General features: G+C 38.1%; 2 protein-coding genes across 7 annotated transcripts in view; one reads left to right on the forward strand and one right to left on the reverse strand.

Annotated features, from left to right (window-relative positions):
• Positions 1–18,879, forward strand: part of LOC141393239 (juvenile hormone acid O-methyltransferase-like) — a 53,722-nt gene that overhangs the window by 4,503 nt on the left and 30,340 nt on the right. The window lies entirely within an intron of this gene.
• On the reverse strand, positions 6,022–7,124 carry LOC141393238 (juvenile hormone acid O-methyltransferase-like). Its single transcript, XM_073966209.1, has 3 exons — positions 6,694–7,124; positions 6,339–6,619; positions 6,022–6,272 (listed from the first exon to the last, which is right to left on the reverse strand). The coding sequence occupies exons 1-3, from the start codon at positions 7,065–7,067 to the stop codon at positions 6,079–6,081; spliced, it is 849 nt and encodes a 282-aa protein (XP_073822310.1). The 5' UTR covers positions 7,068–7,124; the 3' UTR covers positions 6,022–6,078.

An 18,879-nucleotide genomic window follows, 5' to 3' on the forward strand; every position in this document is an offset into this window, starting at 1 on the left:
TTGATACCACAGATCCAATCCCAGAAGATGGTATAGAATGTATACCGCCCGGCCAAGATGAGGTAAAAACAGCAATCAACCGGCTGAAGAATAATAAAGCAGCAGGAGCCGATGGCTTACCAGCCGAGCTGTTTAAAACCGGAGGCAACGCGCTGATAAGGTGTATGCATCAGCTAGTTAGCACCATCTGGCAGGAAGAACGCGTACCCGACGATTGGAACTTGAGCATCCTATGTCCCGTCCACAAGAAAGGAGATAAGGCTGTATGCTCCAACTATAGGGGCATAAGTCTTCTCCCTATTGCCTATAAGATAGTGTCAGGGATATTGTGCGAACGACTAAAGCCAATGGTCAACGAAATAATTGGACCATACCAATGTGGCTTTGGACCTGGCAAGTCCACCATTGACCAGATATTTACCCTGCGGCAAATCCTAGAGAAGACCCAAGAGATGCAGATCGACACATTTCACCTTTTTGTCGATTATAAAGCAGCATTCGACAGTCCCTTCCGATCAAAGGTATTCCACGCAATGTCTGAATTTGGTATCCCCGCAAAGCTCTAGGTCCTCAGTTAAAATTGGAAAGAACCTCTCCGAAGAATTTTGTACCAAAAGAGGTTTCAGACAAGGAGACAGCCTTTCGTGTGACCTATTCAACATTTTGCTGGAAAAGGTAATACGAGATGCAAATGTCAAAAGAAATGACACAATTTACACCAATAGCCACATATTACTTGCCTATGCTGATGACATAGACATCATGGGACGATCAGTAGAGGAAGTAACTGATACCTTTAGGAAGGTCGAAGCAGAATCTGCGAAAGTGGGTCTGGCGGTAAACGGCGAAAAGACCAAATTGATGGTGTCGACGCGCAAAGCGTCCATAGAGCTCGGACCAAGTGTGGAAGTTGGTACCTACAATTTTGAGGTAGTTAAAGACTTCGTCTACCTCGGCACTGCCATAAACACAACAAACAACATCAGTTGTGAAATAAGAAGAAGAATTGTATTGGCCAACAGATGCTACTATGGTCTAAGTAAGCAATTTAAAAACAAATCCACATCTCGTCAAACAAAAATAACACTATAAAAAACGCTGATACTACCCGTGCTAATGTATGGCTCCGAAGCATGGGTACTTGCGCAAGCAGATAAGGCAGTGCTTGGTGTGTTTGAGAGGAAAATTCTTCGAAAGATCTACGGGCCGATTTGCGTTGACGGTGAATATCGACGTCGTATGAACCACGAGCTATATAAGCTATACAAAGACATAAATATAGTTAAACGTATCGAGATGCAACGATTGCGTTGGCTAGGCCATATCATGAGAATGAGCGATGAATACATGCCACATGGCGGTGCACGTAGAATCGGCAGGCCTATGCTTCGATGGAGCATACAAGTGGATGAAGAAATGAAAAGGCGCGGTATTCCAATAAGTCAAGCGAAAAACAGAGAGGAATGGAGATCTTTTCTTAGTTCGGTCTATGGAACAAATGTTCTGTAATGGGCCAACTAAATAAGTAAGTTCTTGCACGACAACAATGTTTTCTGGCACAATGACCGTTTTTGAGCGATATTACCTAGGCCAGAAACTTATCTAGTAGCCCTCGTATTCAGATCTTCGGCGGGTGCAATTGCGATGCCATTAAAATCGTGCAAAAACTGTTCAAATATTTCTTCTAAGGCCTTTATTATCTCATTTAATGATAAAAATCTGTAAAAATAATATTTTTATTTTTTGCACACAAGTGCCGAACGTACTACATGTAGTACGCAAGGAAATATGTCAACTAAAATCACATATAATTATTTTTTTACATATACTTATGCTACGTACTGATTTGTACAACTGTTACAATTAGAAAAACATAGAAAACCAACAAAAATATGCATATAATTTTTTTCGCACCGATTGCGTGGCTTCTTCACACTTTTCCAAATTTCACAAAACTGAAATTTTTGATCATAAATAATACGCACAAGCAATCACTTAAGGCAAAACTTATCAAAGTACGCTCTGTTCATCGTTATGTTCTGTAGCGCCTCAGCAAGTTTATTAGCAAATTTAAAGTAAAATAAGCGCAGAAATATACAAATAATGGGTGTACTACATGTAGTACACTCGGCATATCTGGGTTAAGAAGTATGGACTTCTCCATGAAAACCTTTATATGTGTGTATGTATATAGTCATACACGAACATTGACTCACCCCTGCTGTTGGTATCCTTGTTATCCCATAAATAATGGTGGGCATTTGGGTTGCATTTCAAGACCGAAGTGACATACACCCAATATTTTATTCAGCATTCTGCAAACACCCAGGTTTGGTGGGTTCGGGTCCCCAAAGGGTATGTAAACTGAGGACAGGATTGTGGTCTTCCCCATAACATGCTCCATTTGAACCGTGCACACGTCTCCAGTAGATAGAACGATTAAATTTTAGTTATTCATAGCAACTACGCAAGTCCTCATCTTGACCCACTCGGACGATGTAAAGACTTCAAAGTTGGCATTGCTTAGTCCAGAAACCATATGAACCAAGGGAATGTCTACTTCTGAATTCGTGAAGGACAAGATTAGTTCAGCGGCAGCAGCATTGCAATGGTGCAGATTAATCTGTAGGACACGCAGTGCTTGCTGCTTCTCTACTCTTACTAAGTTTCATGAGGTGGATTCAGTCGGAACCGAATCCATCCCAAATCGAAGTTCAGTGTGGACTAAATAGGGTAGGGTTATCTGAGAAAGCATGAGGGAACTTTCCCAGATAACCCTCCCCTATTGAGTCCACAGCCACCCTAAAGTCCATACCTCCATTCTCCATACAAGGAGTTAGACCAGTGCTGGTCCAAACAGATGTAAGGAGATCTGGATTTTGAAACTTTATCATTTTCAGAATGAGCTTCTTTCCAACCGTAGGTGCGGAAGTACATGTAAACTCCTCTCTGGATTTTATATCAGATATTGAGACCGATTAGCTTCTACCCAAAGTATACCAAGGCAATTAACTGCCTCAATAAGGAAATCGCGAATTCTTCTTATGGCACCTAATGACCTTTTGAAGGTAGGCACTGCCGAACTGACGGTCACTCTGTTGTATCACCATGTGATACAATGATCCTCCGAAGTCCGGTTTCGACAAGCAACACGTGACCTTCGCCGATTTTCCGTCGGTGTCAATTCGGTAGATGATTGACTCTCGAAAGTCGTCAGCTGGCATCATTGTGGTCGGTCTGGCGTAGAACTTGTTGCGCCCTTTACCATGTGCCGTGAAGTTTGCCTTTCCTGAGGAGTCACTTACCTTCTCGGTACTGGGCTTATTATCTTTTCCTTCTAGGCTGTGGCAGCAGCGTAGAAGGTCAATGGATTGGGGTCTTTCTGAAGATCAGACACCTTTCCCACTTTTATGCTGTGAAGCTTTGTCCGTCTTCTCAGAAGATGAGTGTTTCTCAATTGGTCAATCCGCTTTTACTTCCTTACAGCCTGTGGTGGTTTTCGGACCCGGTCTTTCATCCGCTTTGCCCTTGCCTGCTGGGTTTGAGTTGAGCTTGAAGTCAGACCCTTTCGCCAAATGCTCGCCTTTAAAGAAGTCATTTGGTCTAGGGGTAGACTCTTCAGATTTTTTCGTTCCCTTTTAGGTTGAGCTCGGCTTCGGATTAGAGGTCGACTCCACATTTTAGTTTTAGGCAGTAGGTTTCGTCGCGGCTCCTTTGGGGCTTTTTTTGAGCAACTGCGCTTTTTAATGCTTTTGCGCTTGTTAATGCTTAATTCTCCATTTGAATTTCTATACCAACAATTTACTAACAAATTTTCTTTTTATACCCTCCACCATAGTATGGAGGGTATATTAAGTTTGTTATTCCGTTTGTAACACATCGAACTAATCATTTGCGACCCTATAAAGTATATATATTCTTGATCAGGATAAAATTCTAAGACGATCTAGCCATGTCCGTCTGTCTGTCCGTCTATTGTAATCACTCTAGCGTCCGCAATAATTGAGATAGAGTGTTGAAATTTTGCACCCGAGGGTCTTTTTTCCATAGGCAGGTCAAGTTCGAAGATGGGCTATATCGGTCCACTCTTCGGTATAGCCCCCATATAACGGTACCTCCGGATTTGAGGTATTTTGGCGTTCTTCGCCACATTTGCCGACCGAATCAGCTATAATTTGACACTTAGGGTTCCTAGTGATCAACAAACTTATATCCCAAAGGATATGGGCATAGGTCCATGTTTTGGTATAGTCCCCATATATCGGTACCTCCCGATTTTCGGTATTTTGGGAATTTTAGCTACAATTTTTTACAGAATTTTGCCATTTGAGGTTCTCAGTGGTCATGAAATATCTCCACCAAACATCGTCAACATTGGTCCATGTTTTGGTATAGCCCCCATATAACGGTACCTCCCGATTTTCGGTATTTTGAGAATTTTAGCCACAATTTGTAACCCAACTATCTGCAATTTGACATTTGAGGTTCTCAGTGGTCAAGAAACATCTCCGCCAAACATCGTCAACATAGGTCCATGTTATGGTATGCCCCCCTTATAACCGTACCTCCTGATTTTCGGTATTTTGAGCATTTTAGTTACAATTTTTAACCGAACCAGCTGTAATTTGACATTTGAGGTTCTCAGTGGTCATGAAATATCTCCACCAAACATCGTCAATATAGGTCCATGTTTTGGTATAGCCCCCATATATCGGTACCTCCCGATTTTGGGTATTTTTAGAATTTTAGCTACAATTTTTAACCGAACAAGCTGTAATATGCCATTTGAGGTTCTCAGTGGTCATGAAACATCTCCACCAAACATCGTCAACATTGGTCCATGTTTTGGTATAGCTTCCATATAACGGTACCTCCCGATTTTCGGTATTTTGAGAATTTTAGCTACAGTTTTTAAACGAAATAGCTGTAATTTGACATTTGAAGTTCTCAGTGGTCATAAAACATCTCCAACGAAACATCGTCAACATAGGTCCATGTTTTGGTATAGCCCCCATATAACGGTATCTCCCAATTTTCGGTATTTTGAGAATTTTAGCTGCAATTTTTAAACCGAACTAGCTGTAATGATCGGTATTTTGAGAATTTTAGCTACAATTTTGTCTATTCAAAAATAATCGTCAATATAGGTCCATGTTTTGGTATATCCCTCCATATAACTGTACCTCCGGATTTTCGGGAATTTTCAGTGGTCACAAAATTTCTCCACTAAAATTCGTCAACATCGGTCAAATCTTGAGGGTCTACGTTGTTTTGATGAAACTACCCTCAATTTGGCTCGTGAAGTTCCCTGCAGCTATAAAACTTTTCCGCCAAAAAATTTAAAGATAGGTTGACTCTTTGGTAGGTGGTACCTTTCACCTAGCTGAACACATTTTTTTAGATTAGATAACACTGTGCAACAAAATGGAGTTGAAAGTCTGGGGCACGGAAAATTCCTCTTGGGGAAGAAAGGCCTTGGTGAATATGTTATGAACCCCGAAGGACAGATCCGCCGTGAGTCGAACTTCTGCGTTATGGCGTTATGAAATTTTTGTTAGAGACCCTGTGGGCCATCAGGAATTAGCGTTATATCTTTGTTCACTGTTGCTTAAGTGCTCTACAAAAACAACAAACGAAGATATAATGCTAATTCATGATGGCTTACAGGGTCTCTTGCAAAAACTTAATCACGCGATAACGCGGAAGTTCGACTCACGGCGCATCTGTCCTTCGGGGTTTGTAATATACACACACCAAGGGCTTTCATCTCCAAAAGGAATTATCTCTGCCCCAACATTTGTGTTCACAGTGTAATTTAAGCAATAGTGGAAGGCAGTAGGAGTCTATCCATTGTCGAAAAGTTGTTCCACCTAAAATTGTGAAAGGACCCTAATTATTCCATTTTAATTAAGACTATTTTATGGTGGAGGGTATAAAAAGTTCGGCCCGGCCGAACTTAACGACTTTTTACTTGTTTATATTGCAATTTATTTTTAGAAAACATGTGGACTGGATTCTGAATATTTTATTGTTGCAAATCACATGTTGATATATGACCAAAAATCCCAAATATAAAACTTATTTCAAAACAGAAGGTTTTCTTGCATAAATCATCATTTGTCTGTAAGGCATGCGAATAGTATCATTATCCTTATTATAAAAATTACATTCTGGGTCCAATTTGTTCATGGCCTCAACATAATCATTAAAATAATCATCCAGCAAGTGATGGGGAATCCGACATAAATAGGGTATTAAGGCCTTTGAATTATCTGGAGAATTTATTAAAAAGTTACAAACATTTTTGTTAATTAAAATCATGTTACCATTCAACTCACCTTTGAATGCTTCCAATTTGTATACATAAGCGCGATCTTTGATTTCTACGGAACAATGGCTAAAACCAATGGAATGCAATAAATCGAGCATATACACCTTTGGATCTTCTACATTCTGTAATGCAGATGCTAACACCTCTGAATTCCGTATATAGGGAATCCATTTTTCATTACAGCTAATGATGTTAAGAGCATCAAAAGATAATGCATGTGGAATGACATTTATTAAAATATCACCACCCTCAGGACGTAATAAATTGTAGATATTCGTGTAAACTTGCCTGGGGAACAAAAACATAAGGATATAGTGTAAAATAATGAAAAATTCAATTTTAAGTCGTTAGTCATAACTCACCTTTGATCAGTAGGGTGATGTAAACAATAATTTGAAGTGACATGATTAAATTTGCCCTTCAAATCATCCGCTAATTCCTCATGAGATTCAATATTCAAAACATGAAATTCACTATTGGGTAAATGCTGATAATGTTGGCGTGCAAATTCCACCATGTTGCTCCTTAAGTCAGAGAAGACAAGACGTTGATATTTGCTGGGCATTTGGGGATAAATGCATTCGCTAACAACATCTCCCGGACCAGAACCAATATCGATTAGGGAATCCGAACCATCATTATGCCAAGAGATTTTTGTTAAAAATCTATTAAAAAATTCAATAGCGTCCTGCTTTTGCATTTCGTGGGCCTCGAAATATTTTTCGGGATTATCCATTTTATTCAAGCTTTTTCGCTTAATTTTAATTTAAAATAAACCTTAGAAGTTAACACACGTGAGGGCTTTTAACTACTACATTTTTTAAATTTTTTGAGCAGTTATATAAACAGCAAAATAATTGGACTGTTTATGACCTAATAGCATGTAATTCAACACGAGTATTATTCTATAATGTTTTACAAATTTATTACCTGAGTAATGTACAATAATCCAGTTGCGACAACGAGAGTTTTTAAAGATCTACGTATTTTGTTTGCGAAAGTATATGTTGAAAAAAAAAATGAATCATAAAACTACATTTGCATGTACACTAAGGAAGTGATCTAACTGGGTTATTTGAAAAATTCTCATATGTATATCAAATTAATATAGGTATAACAAAAAAGAACGATGTTAATAAACGTCAGACGAATTTCTTTTTACCTCCAGGAATTGTATGGTAGTGAAATTGAGGAATTAGTTTCCTTCCGTTTATGAAATTACTAAGCACTAAAAAAATCGGTAGGTACGGGGTATATACCAATATAAGTACGACGACACTAGAAAAGTTTCCGGCCTAATAATGAAAACGCGAATAATAATCATCAAAATTACTTACTTACTTACTTAGCTGGCCCATTACAGAACATTTGTTCCATAGACCGAACTAAGAAAAGATCTCCAATTCTCTCTGTTTCGTGCTTCGCTTTTTGGAATACCGCGCCTTGTCATCTCTTCATCCACTTGTTTGCGCCACCTATTCTTTGGCCTGCCAATTCTGCGTGCACCGCCATGTGGCTCGAATTTATACGCCTTTTTAGCGGGTTCATCATCGCTCATTCTTATTATATGGCCAAGCCAACGCAATAGCTGCATCTCGATACGTGCAACTATATTAATGTCATAGTATAGCAGATACAGCTCGTGGTTCATACGACGTCGATATTCACCGTCAACGGAGATTGGTCCGTAGATTTTTCGAAGAATTTTTCTCTCAAACACGCCAAGCACGGCCTTATCTGCTTGCGCAAGTACCCAGGCTTCGGAACCATACATCAGCACGGGTAGTATCAGTGTTTTGTAAAGCGTTATTTTTGTTTGACGAGTTGTGGCTTTGTTTTTAAAGTGCTTACTTAAGCCAAAGTAGCATCTGTTGGCCAATACAATTATTCATTTTATTTGACAACTGATGTCGTTTGTTGTGTTTACGGAGGTACCGAGGTAGACGAAGATCTTTTACTACCTCAAAATTATAGGAATCAACTTCCACAGTTGGTCCGATCTCAATGGACGCGTCGACACCATCAGCTTGGTCGTCTCGCCGTTTATCTCCAGACCTATTTTAGCAGATTCTACTTCGACCTTCATAAAGGTATCAGTTACTTCTTTTTCTGATCGTCCAATAATGTCTGTATCATCAGCATAAGTAAGTACCATGTTACTAAGCCGAATACGCTTTGCGGGGATACCAAATTCAGACATTGCTTGGAATACCTTTGAACGTAGCGGGCTGTCGAAGGCTGCTTTATAACACTGTGAACCCAATTTTTGGGGGGTTGAAAATTCCTTTTGGGGATGAAAGCTCTCGGTGAGTTTATACAGAACCCAGAAGGACAGATCCGCCGTGAGTCGAACTTTTGAGATATGGCGTGATGAATATTTTGCTGGAGACCCTATAAGCCCACAGATATTAGCGTTATATCTTTGTCCGCTGTTGTTTTAACTTATTTTTGAGATCACATTTCTTCAGCTAAATCAAATGAGGATTATTTTCGTAGAGCATTTTGACCTTCTATCTCGCATCCTTCAATGTCCTTTTCGTCCTTTATTTAAGAGCCGCCATAAAAGTACCACAAGATGACGTTTTTCAGCTTCGAAATGTTCTGCAAAAATGTCGCTCAGAAAATTTTAGGTACGGCTCTCATTGACAACAATTCGATTTTGTCGCGTTTTCGTGGTCGGTTTGTGCATTTACCCTGTTTTGTTCAGAAAAACACTATATTTTGTTTTTTTGTATATTCGTTACAGAACATACAAAAACACAAAACACAGTTTTTTTCTGAGCAAACAGGGGCAAATGTAATAAATGACTATGAAAACGCGACAAAATCGATTAGTTGTCAATGAGAGCCGTACCTAAAATTTTCTGAGCGACATTTTTGCAGAACATTTCGAAGATGAACAAGTGGGAAAAGCGTTAAGTTCGGTCGGGCCGAACTGTTTATACCCTCCACCACAAATTTCAGCCATTTCGGTAGATTAATGTGGCCACAACTTTCAAAATAGCGAAAATCGGAAGTTACCGTTCTATGGGGGTCATACAGCCCCATGGCGCGGACCTATACCTACAAATTTCTGGGGGGGGGGGAGTTTTATATCCCCAACGAAGACTAAATACCAAATTTCAGCCATCTCGGTGTGATAATGAGGCCAAAACCTTCAAAATACCGAAAATCGGGAGATATCGTCCTATGGGGGCTACATCAAAACGTGGACCTATATAAACATTTTATGGTCGAAATGTTTCTTAGCCTCTGGAAACACAAAATACAAAGTTGCAACCGATTCTGTTGTCAAATGGGACTAATACATTCAAAATATATTAAAATGAAGCGTACTTTATATGGGGGCTATACCAAAACGTGGACCTATAAAAACCAACTTTGGTAGGAATGTTTTTTGGCCTCTGGAGACACAAAATACCAAATTACAACCAATTCGGTGGTAAAATGGGACAAATATCTTAAAAATTCCTCAAAACGACGACGCGTCATTTTGTATGGGGGCTATACGAAAGCGTGGACCTACATAGCCCACTTTCAATACCAAAAGTCCTACGTACAAATAATAGATTTACCAAAATTCCATCCACCTACGTCAATCCGTTTGGACGCTAGAGTGATTTCCACAGACGGACAGACATACAGACGGACGGACATGGCATTAATATACCCCCATCCTATGGTGGAGGGCATAAAAACGTCATCTTGTGGTACTTTTATGGCGGCTCTTAAATAAAGGACGAAAAGGACATTGAAGGATGCGAGATAGAAGGTCAAAATGCTATACGAAAATAATCCTCATTTGATTTGGCTGAAGAAATGTGATCTCAAAAATAAGCTAAAACAACAGCGGACAAAGATATAACGCTAATATCTGAGGGCTTATAGGGTCTCCAGCAAAATATTCATCACGCCATATATCAAAAGTTCGACTCACGGCGGATCTGTCCTTCTGGGTTCTGTATATACTCACCAAGAGCTTTCATCCCCAAAAGGAATTTTCCACCCCCCACACTTTGAGATCCACTTTGTTGCACAGTGTAATCGACAAAAAAATGGTAGGTGTCGATCTGCATCTTTTGGGTCTTCTCCAGGATTTGCCGCAGGGTAAATATCTGGTCAATGGTGGACTTGCCAGGTCTAAAGCGGCATTGGTATGGTCCAATTATTTCGCTGACCATGGGCTTTAATCGTTCGCACAATATCCCTGACACTATCTTGTAGGCGATAGCCAGAAGACGTATGCCCCTATAGTTGGAGCATAAAGTCTTATCTCATTTCTTATGGACCGGATACAGGATGCTTAGGTTCCAATCGTCGGGTTCGCGTTCTTCCTGCCAGATGGAGCTAACTAGCTGATGCATACACCTTATCAGCGTGTCGCCTCCGGTTTTAAACAGCTCGGCTGGTAAGCCATCAGCTCCTGCTGCCTTATTATTCTTCAGCCGGTTTATTGCTCTCTTTACCTCATCTTGGCCGGGTGGTATACATTCAATACCATCTTCGCTACTATTGGATACCAACAGTTTGGAAAAATGCTCTTTCCATATCCTTAGCACACTATCTGTATCAGTTACCAGATTACCTTGCTGGTCTCTACAGGAGGAAGTGTCAGTTCCAAAGCCATCAGTTTGATGTTTCACTCTTTGGTAGAATTATCGGACTTCATTCCATTTCCTGTACATCTCGATTTGTTCACACTCCCGCTTTCCATCCCTATATTTAACCTGCGGAAAAGAGGTTTCTCCTCCCTCCTTTTTTCCCGATACCTCTCCCAAAATTGGTTTTATTGTTTTTATAGTATTCTCCAGCATGATTTATACACTTTTTTATTTGCTCAAACAAATTCTGGAAGCACTTTTTCCACAGCGATTGAGACACCTCCAAAACATGGATTTTTTATACCCTACACCACACATTGTAAAGGGGTATTATGTCTTTGTGTTTTTGTATGTAACATGCATAAGGAAACGAGATATACCCATAGTTCCTTTCGGGGATATACATAGAATCACTCTCTGAGTCGATTTATGCACGTCCGTCCGTTCGTTCGCAACGTACATGTCGCATTTATTGTCCAATTCAGCTGAAAATTGGGGAATATAATTTTTTATTGCTTATGGTGAAAATCGGTTTAGATTTGGATATAGCTTCCATATATATTTACTGCCGATTTCATGAACAGTCGAAATCGCTTATAACATAGTCGTTTATAATGTCATTTCGCTTATAATGACGAAAACCAAAAGTCCCGAATTTCTGCCCTTTTAATTCCACACAAATAAATATCGCATACAACGTCATCGGTTATAACGTCGTTTTTTGTGAAATATTTGAATTTTGTTATCGGTTATAACGTCGAACCATGCGACGAAGAAAAATTTCTCTCAGTACTTTGTTGTATGTATTTTTTAAACTCAAACAACAACAAAATACAAAACATATCGCTCATTTACTCAAAGAGTGACACATTTCAAAATATCCAGCTTCGAGAAAAAATTTAAGTTGGCGATTGAAATTTGACTTCCCAACTTAAAAATATAATTACACAACAAATAAAATAACTAATTAAACCATATTTTGCAAGATCTGCATGATTTGAAGATGTTTGGTGCTTAATAAACTGAAAAAACTTTTTTGTTGAATTAGACCAAACCCGTAATAAATGAGTTGTAACTTGTTGAGTTTTAAAGATATCAGCATGAAGATAAAGTAGAATTCTTAGAAAATATGAGCGATATGCACAATATCCCAGCAAAAATACTCATTACAAATTGACCTACTTTCTGATTATTTTAACAAGGACATGTCATAGGAAATCAGTACATATTTTTTGGCCAATAAAAAGTAGATAAATAAGTAGTTACTCTCTGGTTACTTCAAGTTGTAACTACTTATTTAACAACATATTTATCTACTTTTTAGTGGCCAAAAATAAGTACTGATTTCCTATGACATGCCCTTGTTAAAATAATCAGAAAGTAGGTCAATTTGTAATGAGTATTTTTGCTGGGATGTTCGAAGATGGAATTGAACAACTGAATTGCAGCTGTCATGTAGGCGTGAATTATTGCCACCCAATATCAAATCTGTTTTACAACCCACAGACCAAGGGGTAATAAAATCATTAAAATCGCATTACGGGTATCGGCAAATATCCACTATCCTGGAAAGAAAAGGATGAAAGTACGAAATTAAATGTGTTGGAGGCAGTGTTATTGTTAAATGAAGCCTGGAAAAATTTAGCGTCTTCTGTCATTGTGCAGGATTAATGGTCCTTTAAATGATTCTGAACACATTTGTCTCATTTTCTCATTTCTCCCAAAACACGAAGATATCGATGAGTTGGTTTCCATCGATGACAATTACCCACTAACCAATTTTTGCCGAGATCGTACCGAATTCGGATGTATTTTCTGCACATGTTTCCATTTCTGATGCCGTAATCGCATGCAAAACAGGTCCGAATTTGTGTGAAGCGGTTCGCAGAATTCGGAACGTTTTGTCGGAGGAAATTCAAAATGCTTTTTGGAATTTCTTGACGATTTACTTTAAAACAATTTAAGGAAATTCGAAGGTAAATTCTGATATTTGCCCGAAATTCGGCCAGAAGTGTGAAGAACATAGAGTATGCTTAGATTTTTTCAGATTTTCGGCCATAAGAACTAAAACATGTGCAGATTATACTCAGAGAAATCTATCAGAAAAGCTAAACACTTTCAAAGGCAAATTTAGAAAATCCGGTAAATTTTCTAGAACAGCTTAAGAAAGCTTCGAAAAAAATTCTAACATCATAACGCTCGGCAAGAATTGTTTATTGGGTAGACATCGGATTTTTGCATGTTTTTTATTTCTTACCCGATTAAACTAAAATTTTGGATCTAGGCGTTTTGGTGGTAAATTTTTCGAAAACATGCCAAAAATATGCAAGATATGCCGAATATGCAAAAAATATGCAGAATATACAAAAAAATGCAAACAATTTTTGGCCGAAAATCGTCATAAAAGTCGTAAAATTCTCAATTAAAGTTGGAAAAATCACCAAAAATCGGAAACAAACAGTACCTTAACATAGGGTACCGTACATGCTACACAAAGACTAAAATATTTATAAAGGTTATGTACGTGTACTCAAACGTTGAAAATCCATTTTAGCATTTATGTACGTGTACCCAACGAGTATAGAAAAGTTCGTCAACACACACATTTTTGGTACGCAACCGCCATCGTATTGGAACAACCGAAATGGTTGCGTACATAAGCGCGTACATTAAAAAAACACGTATACGCAGAGAAAAATATTTTGCGCTTTTGTTGAAACAACAATATCTACTTTTGTTCCAACAATTTATTTATTTATTGTTGAAGCATTGCAATTTCAAATCCAAAAATACCATCTTTTGCTCCAAAAATACAAAACAAAAACAACTTGCGAAATTCCTCAATATTGTAAAAATCATTGACAATACCTATGGTAGGAACTATCATGATCTAGAATTTTTACAAAAACTATTGTCAGCCCAGAAAATCTGTTACTGAAATTTTTAATTTGATCGGAAGGTACCGTTCTATGGGGGCTATATGATGGCGTGGACCTATACCTACAAATTTCTGGGGGAAAGTTTTATACTCTTAAAGAAGACTAAATACCAAATTTCAGCCATATCGGTGTGATAATGAGTCTAAAACGTTCAAAATATCGAAAATCGGGAGATATTGCATTATGGGGGCTATATCAACACGTGGACCTATATAAACATTTTATGGTAGAAATGTTTCTTAGCCTCTGGAAACATAAAATACAAAGTTACAACCGATTCTTTGGTCAAATGGGTCTAATACATTCAAAATATATTAAAATGACGCGTACTTTATAAGGGGTCTTATGTGGGGACTATACCAAAACGTGGACCTATATAACCCAACTTTGGTAGGAATGTTTTCTGGCCTCTGAAGACACAACATACCAAATTACAACCAATTCTCTGGTCAAATGGGTCTAATACAATCAAAATATATTAAAATGACGCGTACTTTATATGGGGCCTTATATGGGGGCTATACCAAAATGTGGACCTATATAACCCAACATTGGTAGGAATATTTTTTGGCCTCTGGAGACACAAAGTACCAAATTACAACCAATTCGGTGGTAAAATGGGCCGAATATCTTAAAAATTCCTTAAAATGACGACGCGTCACGCGTCATTTTGTATGGGGGCTATACGAAAGCGTGGACCTACATAGCCCGCTTTCAATACCAAAAGTCCTACGTAAATCCTATGGTGGAGAGTATAAAAATGCATACAAACAAAACTCACCAAAATTTTATTTTTCACCTCGGCATCGAATAACGAGAGAAGAGAATAAAATGGTCGAAGAAAAGAGAATAATATTGTCCATCAGACAAAAACTATTGTTGGATATGAGAACAACTATTGTTGTATATGACAAAAACAATTGTTGTAATTAACAAAAACGATTGTTGGAATCACAATACTACATGCGGAATCTTACTTTAACTTTACAATACATATTTTGCTCTTCGAATATTGTTGGATCAATCATATTTTTTCTCTGCATGTACACTACCATCCTAAGGTACATTTAGAGAAAAAGTGGTGACACACTTACATTTGTTTGGTTAATAAAGTATGAGAAAATATTAAGTTTAATTTTTGTGGAATAAATACAAAAAAAAATATAATTAAATATAAATGAATATTTATCTTCAATTTATTTGGACTATAATGACATTATTAAAATGTCATAAATACTTATGCGAGAATTGACTAATGCCTAAACAAAACGCTCCTATCTAACATCTAAAATTTTGCCAATTTGCATTATACGTTTGTTTTGGTAAAAATTCATGTAACACCGCGAAATATTCGTCGGAGACCCCTAATGTGGTATACCAATTTTCATATCTCGACGAGATAAAGCGATTTTGAGATGTGTGTCCGTCCGTCCGCCCGCCTGTCCATTATAAATTGTAATCAAACTCCAGGCCGCAATTATGGACCGATCGTCACGAAATTTTGCATGGAGGTCGGTATCACATCAGAATAGATCACTATTTTAATTGGTGATGATCGTGAAATATTTAGCGGGTGAAATGGACCAAAAACGTAATTCTTATCCAATTTTGTAGCGGCTCTGTAGGTCGCAATAATAGTCCGATCAACGCGAAATTTTAAATATGGTAAGAGTTTATGACAAAGGAGTAGCTTGCAATTTGAGATGCCGAACAGATAATATTTAGAGGGTTAAATGGACCAGAACTTTTGTGTGAAAATTTTGAAAAAATGTAATATACAGCTTATATCTTTGTTCCTGAAAGACACATTCTTCCCTCGTGAGTTATATTTGGAAGAATATATCTTGACCTTTGCACTGATGTCGATTACGTTGAAGTACGTGATCAGATAACAGAGCTACAGCCTAATATATCCAGTTTTTTGTTTGTAGTGTAGTAATTAACACCTTGGAGGTCGAAATTATAGCTCAATAGTAACGAAATTTTGCACGAGGTAAGAGTTTAGGTAGAAGAAAATGCCTATAATTTTGCATGATGATCTGATATTATTAACGGGTGTGAAAAACATACAAAATTTATTTTTGGTCCATTTTTTTAATTCATGGAGGGCATATAGCGGCAAAGTAGCCTACACATGGAATAATAACTACTGACCTTTCCCCTGATGCAAATTGCAATAATGTGTCTGCTAGATAACGGGCCTACTGCCTAATATATAATGGGTTTTGTGTAGAGACCACAATTTTCTCCCATGCTACAAATTGTCTCTATCATGACAGAGAAATTTTCAGTTCAGTTGTCAAATTGTATTTTTTATACAAACACGGAGTCGCCTCGCCACCTACTTTATAGCTCAGGATTTAGGGTAAAGGGGACACAAACAAAATACGACCAAAGATGTGTCTCATCGAAATATTGGTTTTAGAACCCAAGTATGTTTAGACGAAATTCGTTTCATACAATTTGGAGTCTATTTAGCCCTGTCCGTTCATCTGTCTCTCTTAATGTCTAGCTGAGAGGTACGCACGATAACTCTCCAACGGATCTACCGCTTAGAACCAAATTGTATACATCGTAATATTTTGCCCAAACTTTGTTTAAGTTCGAATGTAGGCTATGTCGGTCCACACCTTCCCCAAAAAAGTTCAAAATTGTTTTCGAAAAATTGTGTAAACGATAAATAACGATTTGCTCCAAACTTTCCATATATTATTATTCCTTCCAGATATAGATCGGATAAGACTATATCGGTGCACATCTTAGGGTACCTCCCACACAAAATTCGGAAAAGAGAAATTTAAGAGTCCTCTCGACTCGTTTTGAATTTTTTTCAGCAGATTGTACCTGCGCCGCAAATCCGCAAGATAACACTCAAGGGGATTTTCTGATTGGTCGAAACTTTACACATCGTATTATTTCATGTGTCAGGTTGGAATATGGACTATATCGATCCGTCTTTCGAGTACCTTCCACACAAAATTTGGGACAAGTACAGTTTGAGGATCCGTATCGGATCTATTTAATTTTTTTTTTTTTGAAGAAGGTTCTTTTCACGTTCCCTATTCTGGTCTCTAAAAATGTGCGGCTAAAAAATGTGAATTTTCCAATTTTCGAATATTTTTTAGAAATGTATAATTTATATTTTTCCACTAACATTCCAGTAAACACAAGAGAGGCTTCTCTTAAATCAATGGATTCATATTAAGTTATTGATATGTGACCTAGTTTTTATCGCCGAGTCCGAACGGCGTGTCCTAAATTGCCACTTGTAGAGACGTTTTTCATGGCTGAAATACTCAGGAAATATCGCCAACATTACTAAGGGGTATTTTTCATATTACATATTTCTTTATAAAAACCACTCAGGTGTACACTATCCCTATTTGTTTTTATACCCTCAGCCTTTAGGCTAAAAAGGGTATATACACTTTGATACGATGAAAATGTGCCTCATCGAAATAATGGTTTTAGTATGTTTGGACGAAATGTGTTTCACACAATTTGGAGTCGATCTAGCCATGTCCGTCCGTCTGTCTGTCTGTCTGTCCTGCTGGCTGGAGCGCACGATAACTCTCGAAGGGATGAACCGATTTGGTTCAAATTTTGGCTCTCGTAATATTTTGCCCAAACTTAGTTTAAGTTCGAAGATGAGCTACATCGGTCCACTCCTTCCGGTACCTCCCCCACAAAAGATCGAAAATGTTCGAAAAATTTGTGTGCAGGATAACTCTTGAAGGAAGTAACCGATTTGGTCCATACTTAGCACATCTTGAAATTTCTACCAGACTTAGATGGGGTTCCAATATGGACTTAATCGGTCCATTCCTTCGAGTACCTCCCCCTCGGAAAAGTTCAGTTTAGGACCTGTGCAAGAATCGCTTTGATTTTTCTTGCAGTAACTTTTATTCACTGTCCTCTATACGACAGTACAAGTTTCATCAGTGACAAGTCCATCCTTCCTGAGAAAATAACCTGAAAGTTACGAAAAACCCCTATGATACCCTGTGTAGTGGTTTTAGCGCATGATAACTCTTGAACGGATCTGCCGATTCGTCTAAAATTTGACCTTCGTAATATTTTGTCCAAACTTAGTTTAAGTTCGAAGATAAACCATATCAGTCTACTCCTTCAGGTACCTCCCCCCAAGAGTTCAAAAATGTTCGGAAAAATTCTGCGCATGATAACTCTTGATGGTAGTGACCGCTTTGGTCCATGCTTTACCCATCCCAGTATATCTACCAAATATATATCAGGTTCGAATATGGACTACATTTGTCCACTCCTTCGGGTGCCTCCCAAACAATATTTTGGATAAGTTCACTTTAAGGACTGCTCTGGAATCAATTTAATTTTTGTTGAAGCAACTTTCATTCAATGCCTCAGTTACGACGGTAAAAGCTTTTTCAGGGGCAATACCATATTTATTGAGAAAACAACCCTAAAAGTGTAAAAACCCTCTATGGCACCCTGTAGTGGCTGGAGAGCACGACAACTCCCGAACCAAATACTGAGTTGATCGACACTTTGCATATCGTAATATTTACTGGAATATTAGATGAAATTCGAAGGTGGTGCTTGTAGGTCCACTCCTTCCCGCACAAAAATCGATAATATTAGCTAAAATAGTTCACGCGATATTTGTCGGTTCATACGCTTAAAATTGTCAAAACCCCCTTAATATACACGTTTTTGGAAAAAAAAGTGTTTCAATTCACACAGGCTGAGGGTATATCTGTGTCGGCAAAGCCGACTGATCCTTTTTTACTTGTTTAATGTACATAATGATGTACATTACGTGGATTTTTAATGTACGCGCAACCTTTATAACGTATGTACGCAACCATTTCGGTTGGGTATGTGGTTGTTACATTACAATGGTGGTTGCGTACCAAAATGTGTGTTTGACGTACGCTACTATTTTCGTTTGGTAAATGTAAACGCTAAAATATTTTTTCAAGTTTGTGTACATGTACTGTACCTTACGTAGTGTAACTTTTCATGTTAGGTA

Source organism: Musca autumnalis, unplaced genomic scaffold (assembly GCF_047663935.1).
Source record: "Musca autumnalis isolate F117 unplaced genomic scaffold, ASM4766393v1 scaffold_2, whole genome shotgun sequence".
NCBI classification, from domain to species: domain Eukaryota; kingdom Metazoa; phylum Arthropoda; class Insecta; order Diptera; family Muscidae; genus Musca; species Musca autumnalis.

Excerpts from the sequence above, each read along its gene's own strand:
- LOC141393238 (XM_073966209.1), bottom strand. The coding sequence starts at position 7,067 with ATGGATAATCCCGAAAAATATTTCGAGGCCCACGAAATGCAAAAGCAG. Across the intron at positions 6,620-6,693 it reads CATCACCCTACTGATCAAAG|GCAAGTTTACACGAATATCT; the intron begins GTGAGTTATGAC and ends TTTGTTCCCCAG. Across the intron at positions 6,273-6,338 it reads CAAATTGGAAGCATTCAAAG|ATAATTCAAAGGCCTTAATA; the intron begins GTGAGTTGAATG and ends TAAATTCTCCAG.